Source organism: Macrosteles quadrilineatus, unplaced genomic scaffold, assembly GCF_028750875.1.
Source record: "Macrosteles quadrilineatus isolate MER2022 unplaced genomic scaffold, UCM_ALF_1.0 Scaffold_1__1_contigs__length_201487025, whole genome shotgun sequence".
Lineage (NCBI taxonomy): Eukaryota > Metazoa > Arthropoda > Insecta > Hemiptera > Cicadellidae > Macrosteles > Macrosteles quadrilineatus.
Window position 1 is genome coordinate 67,493,885 of NW_026542594.1, and position 10,346 is coordinate 67,504,230.

The window sequence follows — 10,346 nt, forward strand, 5'->3', positions numbered from 1 at the left end:
TATAAATGTTCAGTATGACAGAAGTACGATGTTTACACAAATAATATGATGAAAACCCTATACATTATTGGCTAGTTTACTCCAATTGATGGACAGTACGATGGAAGTATCGTATTTACACCAGTACAATATTGTAATCTAGTAATCACTGACTACAAGTTCCCAGTCACGTGGACGTCTTAACTTTTACTGATCTAAAAACACGTGAACTTTCTTGTTCATTGCCACATTGACAATCATTAATTTAACGTCTGAGTCAATGCAATAAACTTTCATTATTACATTACTACATTATTCTGATACTGTTACACAGCAGTTTCAAATTAGTGAAATCAGTTTATTGGCAAAGTGAAACGATGATAATCGATGATAAACGATGATCTCGGGGTCATCCCCGAGAGGTCACGAAAATATGAGAAGGGACTTTTCGAACTCCTTAAGCAAATTACTTCAAACTTAAGTAGTAAAAAGTAAAAAACGTAAAGACAAATCTATTCTATATATAATTCAGTTTTAAAAATCTTTGTACAACTAAATCTAGAGTTCTACTGGACCGATTTTATTAATTAATGGGTCGTTGGAAAGCTCAATTCGTGTAGATTTGCAAATAATTATGAAAGTTTGCTTTTGTTATGATTTATGGTGAAATATAAAAAAAACATGTTTTCCATAAGATATGCATTGAAAACGGTGTTTTTCACACTTTTTATTTGGGTGAGACTTTTGGCTGCCTTTTTTGAGTGTTTCCAAGAAGTGTATGGTATCAATTTGTAGGAAATTTTATTTTCTTTCAGAATATCACCTTCCACTTTTGTCGATTTCCTCACCACTTAAAAGTTATTTGCAAAAAAGCTAAGCAACCTCAGAATTTATAGTAATGAGAAAATACTGAGTTAGGGATATTTTTTTTTAAACTTTGTACAACTAAATCTAGACTTCTACCGGACCGATTGTGTTAATTATTGGGTAATTGGAAAGCCCAACTCATGTAGATTTGCAAATAATTATGAAAGTGTGATTTTATTAACATTTTGTGGTAAAAAAGTAAAAATTACAAAAATACATTAAAAACTGCTTTTTTCAAGTTTCTGTTTTCAAGCTTCTATTTGTAGCCAGCTTTTGGCTGCCTTTATTAAGCGTTTTCAAGAAATGCATAGCAGTTGTTTGTAGTAAATTTTATTTTCTTTCAGAATATAACATTCACTTTGGTCGATTTCCCATCCATTCAAAAGTTATTGGCAATAATCTAAGTGATCTCCAAATTTATAGTGGTGAGAAAATACTGAATTAGTTATATTTTTGTTAAACTTTGTACAACTAAATCCAGACTTCTACCGGACAGATTTTGTTACTTAATGGGTCGTTGGAAAGCCTAATTCGTGTAGATTTGCAAATAATTATGAAAGTTTGATTTTATTACATATTTAAGGTAAAACAATGCAAATAAACAATATTACATTTAAAATGCCTTTTTTTCTAAGTTTATATTTCCAAGTTTATATTTGTAGCCATCTTTAGGCTGCCTTTATTGAGTATTTTCCAAAAATACATAATAGTAATTTGTAGGAAATTTTATTCTCTATCAGAATATTACCTTCCACTTTGGTCGATTTCCTCACCATTTCAAAGTTATTTGCAAAAACGTTAAGCTGTCTCCCAATTTATAATGGTGAGAAAATACTGAACTAAAGATTTTGTACAATTAAATCTACAGTTCTACTGAACCAATTTTATTAATTAATAGGTCATTGGAAAGCCTAATTCGTGTAGACTTTCAAAATCAAGTTTGATTTTTTTGATTTAATAGGTGAAACGCGTCAAAGTCTGACAGTTGCTGTTGAGGTTGCAAGAAAGACCGTTTGACTATAAATCGATGATAAAGAACTCCATTTTTTTAATTTGGGTTGTTCGTGATTTAGCTGTGTGCTTTAGGTACGTCCGATCTTAATAATCAATAATTAAAATGGAAGCTGGTATTTCACTGAAGGTTCTTAGGTCAAAACAAATAGAATAACGTAATTAGAATTGAGTAAATATATCTAAAACTAAATTCCATATCCAAGATATAATTAAATTTATGTTTTCTGCGATTCGGGATATCTTTAACTTAACCAATTAAAACTATCAATATCTCAAGTGAAAGCCTTTGAAGTATTTTAAGACCAAGACATATAAAATAACTTAAATAAAAGTTGAGTTACGTATCTTAGATTGCAGATAAGCACCTAAACGATTATAATTATTGTTGATTCGTCATTCAGCAGTGTGCTTTAGGTAGGATTATTAAGATTGGAATCTTAATAATCAATAGCTCAAATGAAAGCTGGTATTTCATTAAAGGTTTTTAGACCAAAACATATAGGGTTATGTAATTAGAACTGCTGGAATACATCTTTAATTGAAGTAAAAAAACAAAAAAAGCTAATTTATATTTTTTTCGTTGAGTAATACATTAGATAAATTAATAATGATGCTTGATGACAAATATATGCTTGCATAGCTTAATTTTTTAAGACCAAAATTATGAAAATCAAGCTGGTAGAAGAGCCAAACGAACTCGAAAAAAAATTAACTCCCATAAGAAATTTACAGGGACGCATTTTGTGCATAACTCGAAATATACGTCAAAATGAATGCTGATGATTGATGGCAAATCTGTGGTGCGTCCATACCTTTAGTTTAAGGCCAAAATTATGAAAATCGGTCGGGTAGAAGACCTTTAACCCGACTCAGAAAAGAAAACCAATAATTTTTATAGATGGCAATAATTTGTTTACCAGTATGCTTAATCTAAACATACGAAACATGTGTTAATAATTTAACAGCTTATTGTTAAATTGTTATTTAAATGATTTTTCTTTGATTAAATGTTGTTGTTAACAATTTGCATTTGTGTTTAAGTGAGTTCCTTATGTTAAGTATGCGATTCTAATGTTATGTGCTTAATCTGTACCATTAATATTAGTGAGTAAAGTGATGTATGGATTTCACAACCATTATTTTACTATAGACCGTTGTATTTAACCACAACGGGCTCTCTAGCTAGTATGACACATATTTGTCCATTGCAATCGATTTCTAAATTGTATCATTTAAATATGGCAATCTTTTAAACTTTTCTTTTTAAATATCTTAAATACGAGTAGTTCTACTATTCACTGTATCAACTTAACATAGGCCCTATATGGGGGAGCGAGCTGGTGTAGTGGTTAGAGCGCGGGACTTCAGTCCCTGAGTTACCGGGTTCGATCCCCACCAAGTCACCAATAGATTTTATCTAAGTAATAATGCTGCAACCCTAGGTCTAGCCTGAAGTAATGAAAAAAAACAATACCAGGCTCGTGACTAGCGACCTAGTAAAAAAAATAAAAAAATAAAACTATACGCTGTATCGTGTTCAGCTAACACTAATCCAACGACACTTCAACAGTACAGATCAATTATAAACAAGTGAGATACTACACATTTTTAGGACGCGTGCATATGAATGTTAGGTACCGACATCAAGGTAGTTTTATTCGTCTTAAAACTGTCTTAAGCAGACATCACTTTGATGGTTAAAATGGAATTTGCATTATTCGTCCAAGCTTTGAACCCCATTTAAATGAGATATGAATTACGGTAGGTATAAATGAGGAAACGTGACATCATAGTTTAGTTAAAAATTCCTCCGTGACCAGCGCTGTAGTTAAAAGCACAGCGCGTAATTTTAAAAATTAGGAAAAATTTTTTACCTAACCCGCCATGTTAAACTTCCCTATCCTAAGCGTGATGTATACAATTTCCTTACTACTCGAGTGATGTAAAGTATCAAAAAACTCACTCGGTGATGTAATGAAACCCATTTAAATAACATTGAGTGGATAACTTAAAAAATATAACTCTATGGAGCCAACGACGTTTAACGCTAGAAATCAGCTGTGTGCTTGAATGTTATTGTTATTGTTATGTTTTGGAGAATTTTCCTAACCTAGCTTTTGTTTGTAAATGAACCTTACTGTTATAAGATGAGTGAAATGGGTAATGAAAAATATTTTTCGTAACCTTCTGTATATTGTCGGGTCAGGTAAAATCTTGTACGTTACACGTTACGCAAGAGCGTGTTTACATCACTTAGGTAAATTATGCAACTCGCTTCGCTCGTTGCACAACTTTCACCTGCGTGATGTAAAAACGCTCTTACTACACTTGTAATGTAAATAGCTATTAAATCTTGTATTTTTTTATTATAAAATTAAACTGTCATAACCTAACTGTAGGATTATTGTTATCAGCTGAGTTATAAAGTTATGAATCATCTGCTATTTGGTTTGTTTACATTATTGTTTTGTTTTGTAAATAAATAGTTTTGATTGAGTTTACTTAACATGAGTTTTAATAATTAATTATTCTATATTGGCGACGAGAAAATGCCCATGAAAACAGACCAGTCTCAGTATAAGAGTGTAATTGACAGTAGTAACATGTCTTGCATACAAGATAGAATGAGCAGATTTTCATTTAAAGAGTTTAATAGTGAACAATTGTGGGAAGACTACATAACTCGTTTTGAGTTGACCTGCAGAGTTAAGGGACTGGGTGGTGCTAACACAGAAGAACAAGCGGCTCGGCGAGATCTTCTATTGGCAAATATCGGAGAGGAGCACCTCAGGGCACTGTCGGACCAGATATATCCAAGGGCCTGGGAGGAGTGCACCTACGACGAAGTCAAAGAGGAAGCCAACCGGTTGTTCAAGCCTACAAGGACCCTTTTTGCAACAAGGTTTGAGTTTGAAAGAGCAATAAGAAAAGATGGTGAGACATTTATTTTGTTTTATAACAGATTGAAGTCTTTAGCTAGAAGTTGTAAATATGGAGATAGCTTAGATGAAAGAGTACGAGATAGGTTTGCAGTATGGAGCAACTGTCCAGAATTTGAAGTTGAAGTTAGACAAAGATGGCCCGAGGGAGTTAATAACCGAGGTGAGCGTGTTAAGTCAACAGTAGTGCTAGAGTTAGCTCAATCTATGGAACGCGCAAGAGAAGAAGTTTCCAAACATTCGTATAAAAATGAGATTTTCAAAGTAAGTGACAGTAAGGAAAAGAGGAAACCAGAGGTACAGAAATCTACTGGTTTCAATAGGTGTTATAGATGTGGGTTTACACATGACCCTAGTGAAGATAGGTGTCCTGCTGTTTCTGCTGTGTGCAAGAAATTTTCAAAGAGAGGCCACTTCGCAAGAATGTGCAAAAGTAAAAATAATTTTTTCAAGAGAACAGACGGTAATTTGAGAAAAGTAGATGATTCTCGTGATAAAACTTTCGATGATGAGTGTAGTTCTGATATTGATGTTAGCGGAACACAAATCAGGTCAGTCAAGAGTAAGGTTCCCAGAGCTACAATAGATGTAGAGTTGAACGGGTATAATGTTAGAATGGAGTTTGATTCCGGGGCTCGGGTAAGTGCTATAAGTTTGTCTCTTTGGGATAAGATCAATTCAAGTGGTGAATCTATCAAAAAGACATCTGATGTCATCACTGGCTATGGGAAAAATAAACTAGAAGTCATGGGTAAGGCTTTTGTGGACGTTACTTTTCGTAATCGTACTAAGCGATTGCCAGTTATTGTATTACTAGAAGATGATGTTCCATTATTTGGGTTGCCGTGGAGTGTAGCTTTCAATCTTAATTTGCCTAGGGAAGTAAGGGTTAGGCGTATTGACAATGGAAAGACAAATAGTAAAGAGACAGGTAAGAATGAAGAAAGTTATAGAAAAGAAGTTGAGGCATTAACCCAGGAGTTTTCCGAACTCTTTCGTGATGAGCTAGGAACGATATCTGACTCTAAGCAAGTTATACATCTAAAAAGTGGAACAAAACCTGTATCTTACGGGGCACGACGAGTTCCATTCCCCTTAAGGGAGGCAGTGGAGCGAGAATTACAGCGATTAGTACTGGAAGGAGTTTTGGAAGCAGTGGACCCTTCCGAAACACCGATAGAATGGAGTACCCCAACAGTGAACGTAGACAAGGACGGACCACAAACCACTTGAAAGAATATTTGGAATGCATCGAGATCTTACCAAAGTAGTAAACAACCGTTTGGTTCGTTGGGCTTTGTATTTAATGGAGTATGATTTTGAGATCCAGTACATCAAGGGACAGGATAATTGTTTGGCTGATTTTTTGTCTCGGTTTTCACTCAAGACACAAGAAGAATTAGATCCAGATGAGAGAGAGATTCGAACATTGGTTCAGGAGAAAATTTATGTAGTTTATCCAAATCAAGAACTTGTGATGGAGTACAAGAAAGACCCAAATATGAAGAAACTTATAGACTACCTGGAACATGGTTGGCCAAAAGATACAGAAAACTTACCATCATCTATGAAACCATATTGGAATAAGAGAGAAGAGCTGACATTAGAAAACGGTATAATCATGCGATTAGGAAGAATTGTGGTGCCACAGATTTTGAGAGAAAATGTATTGAAAGAACTCCACAAAGGACATCCTGGAATAGAGGCTATGAGGTCCCTATCAAGGTATTATGTTTGGTGGCCTAATCTGAATAAGGATGTTGAGTTGTATGTCCGTAGATGCCACCCATGCCAGAGTAACCGCTCATTTGACACAGAAGTACCTCTATATCCTTGGAATGTGCCAAGTGATCATTGGGAGCGAATTCATCGTGACTTCGCAGGCCCATTCGACAACCGATATTGTAAATAGATTAAGAACTTGGTTTTCGAGGTACGGCGTTCCTAAAAAAAATGTATCCGATAATGGCACCCCCTTTACGTCCCATGAGTTTAAGACTTTTTGTAAGAACAATAACATATGTCATGTCACATCGGCGCCGTATCATCCAAAAACCAATGGTTTAGTAGAGAGAATATTATCAGAACCTTCAAGAGTAGATACAGTGCTTGCAAACAAGAAGGTCTCAGTTCATCACTTGCACTTTTACAAGTGTTGGTTGCTTATCGGAACACCCCACAAAAGACCACAGGACAACCACCATCAGTCCTTTTCTATGGTAGAAGAATACCAACAGCTTTGGATAGGTGGAGGTGTAATAGCAGAGAGAGAATAGAAAATCAAGTGTGGCGACAGAAGTACTACCACGACTTAAGATCTAAACAAAAGGAGTTTTCTGTCAAACAAGAAGTGTGGGTTCAAAATGAAACGAAGAAGGGCTGGAGACCAGGAACTGTACAAGAAAGGACGGGAGAGCTATCATACACAGTTTTAGTTGGGGGAGAAATAAAGAGAAAACACGCTGACCAGCTGAGAGCAAGAGAAGGTGCAACTGATCCACCCCAATGGAAAATGCAAATGGAACCTGAAAAGGATGATGTACATAGTTTCGGAAACTCAGCCTAAATTGGGTGGCGAGAAATGTAGGATTATTGTTATCAGCTGAGTTATAAAGTTATGAATCATCTGCTATTTGGTTGTTTACATTATTGTTTTGTTTTGTAAATAAATAGTTTTGATTGAGTTTACTTAAAATGAGTTTTAATAATTAATTATTCTATACTAACTAAGGTTGCTGATGATGAAAAAAGTTGAATAAATGTTTACTAATCGAAAAAAAACAGTTCTGTTCATCAAATAAAACTATAAATGCCTAAAATTTAATTTTATATATTTTTTTATTATAAAATTAAATTGTCATAACCTTACCAAACTAACCATACTTGCTGATGATGAAAAAATCGAATGAAGGTTTTCTAATCGAAAAAATAGTTCTCTTCATAAAATAAAATTATAAATGCCTCAAATTCTAACTAAAGATGTACTACAGTTAAGAAGTAATCGCATTCTAAGCTAAATCGTTGACAAAATGTTAATGCTTCCGGTGGGAATCGATCCGGCTACCTTTGGTTTATCAGCCAGAAACACTTCCACTACACCACCGAGGCCGATGATGGCTCTATACCGTATAGTTGCGGTATGGCGTTCTGGTAGCCCTGCTGGCGTTCCCTCAAGAGAGTCCAAGTCCATATGGCTGTTGCGACTAGCGCCACGTCTCGTGAAGCTCCTGCTCGCTAGGAGCCTATACTTCTGGTCTGCTGTGGGTCCAAGCCCTGGTAGCTCAGCTACCTGTAGACGTCAACGTCGTTCTGGGGGTTAGTCCTCGATCCGGGGGCGGAGCTGGGGAACATCCAGGTCCCTGATGTGTTCCCACGGAGAAACATCCGCCGTCCCTTCATCAATTCTTGCTCGAAGACCGTCGACGAAGTAGATCTGACAGCTGACGTCATCGAAGGCTCTTCTATACCTCCCTTGAGTAAATAATATTTAGATGTTAAATTAGCACACAGGCCCCTCGTTAAAATTTATTTCTATCAATTATACTTAAAGGCCTCAAACGAGCAAATACGCTCCACAACTACACCGCCTGATAAAATACAATGATAAAATGTGTCGTATTATGTTTATAGACTAGGGTGGATCTTTAAAAGCAACAAAACTGTTCAAAACAATCCGTAGCTAATCTACCTAATATTAATTTATTTATTCAAAATTGTATTAAAAATTTATTTAGCAGAACCAATTTGCCATCTCTAAAAACTTCCACAAGTAGTGAACCATGGTCGTGGATGTCAGCTTGCTGCCTAAAATGTATAGTTCAATATGAAAACTATTCAACCCGAGTACAATTTTGTAAAGTTTACAACACTTACAGGTTTATAAATCAGTAGCTTTTTGGAAATTCCATTATCGAACTGTCTAAACCATACGTTAAGGTTATTAGTATAGGTTTCGGACTGGTTACATCATTTGTTTATGTGTATGATCCATACCACTATCTGTACTAGTATTCGTGGTGGAACCTAAATACAAATTTTAATAACAAGACTAATACTTAAGAGACACCACGTTACACGTTAACCATAATTAATTGTCATCCAGTTTTGCAGTGAATAAAATTGTTCCGTAACGATAAATATACTTAACCAACAAACCGACTCTTTAAAATACTAAAATAATCTACTGAATAATCATACTAATATTATGAGTGAGAAAGTTTGGATGGATGTTTGTGACAAATAAACGCGAAAAATACTAAACCGACAGGGTTGAAATTTGGTATGATGATAGCTCACGTTTCCGTTTAAAATAGAGACATATTCTTATATCAAAAATCCTTTCGGGCTCCGCCCCGGTGGCTCTGGAGTTTCCCATGTCAACCTTATAAGTTCATGTTTAAGAATTTTGTCAGCTGTTTCAACTGCACAAGTTGGTTCTATGATATTAAATGGCATTAAAAAGTTATACGGTTTACCAACAGGGTGCAGCACTATTATTTTTTCATATATGACAACAGCTAATTTGAACCAACTAGAAATAAAAAGCTGTGGTATACAATGAGAACTTCACTTTTTCTATGGTTTAGGTGCAGTGGTAAAACATTATGGGTATGGTAGATGTGCTATACTATAGCACACCGTTTAAATTAAAATAACCAAATTTCCTTAAACCGTGTCCTCTCCCATAACTGCAATAAGCATTACTTATATGCCAACCCCGTACGAAGGATGGACACTCTGCTAGTTGAGTCATAAAATACAAAGCCTAAACCAAGCAACGGATATTAGGGGAATCAGCAGTGGGACCATTGAACACGAGTTAAACGTCGAAACTCTCAGAATCATTACCCCCGAGTGAATGGGTACGGTACTACTGTAAGGGTAATGGCAGTTTTTGTGTTGTGTATGTTAAGGTCTGCAAATTTATGGGCTCGCATTATGCTGTTTATGAACTTGGATCTCCAAAGTAGAATAAATATGTTCTTAACAGTTTGGCAAGCCACTATTTCTACAATATTGAAACATATATAGTTTTCGTCATATTGCAGCAAAGCTTTTTTCAATAAATGCTATACCGAATATTAGGGGAAAAAATTCTTCACAGAAATAAAAAAACTATGCATGTAATCGATAGTCATTTAGTGCTGTATGTAACAGGTTAAGATTAGGGGATTCAGGAGGCATTGCCAACGCCGACTTTACCTAGCTTGATTCGAATAAACGGTGACTTTCTTGGCATCTTCCGAAACGAACACTACTCGTAGAAAATATGAGTTTCGAGTGAAAATAAGATTAACATGGAAAACAAATCGGAACCACCAAAACTGGTGGCTATGAAACTCCAGCTGTTGTCAGAAATTAAAAGTGAGAAGAAGAACATATGTCGATTGTAAACAGTCAATAAGTTTGCTAATTTAACAGTTAGCTACAAACATTTACTTACTTGGTTGAAATGAAATATTTACTATTTAAATTTGGGTTGGCGTAAATACTAGGAATGCGGCCTCAGGTCCGCCAATTGAGCGGAGTAAGCAAGCTTTGATAAAA

At 35.3% G+C, this 10,346-nt stretch overlaps 2 protein-coding genes across 2 annotated transcripts; both read left to right on the forward strand.

The window, feature by feature from the left end:
- Window positions 1–4,409: 4,409 nt before the first annotated feature.
- LOC128997774 (uncharacterized protein K02A2.6-like) lies at window positions 4,410–6,032 on the forward strand. Its single transcript, XM_054423456.1, has one exon. The coding sequence runs from the start codon at window positions 4,410–4,412 to the stop codon at window positions 6,030–6,032; it is 1,623 nt and encodes a 540-aa protein (XP_054279431.1).
- A 787-nt stretch (window positions 6,033–6,819) lies between these two features.
- On the forward strand, window positions 6,820–7,365 carry LOC128997780 (uncharacterized). Its single transcript, XM_054423469.1, has one exon. The coding sequence runs from the start codon at window positions 6,820–6,822 to the stop codon at window positions 7,363–7,365; it is 546 nt and encodes a 181-aa protein (XP_054279444.1).
- Window positions 7,366–10,346: the final 2,981 nt, after the last annotated feature.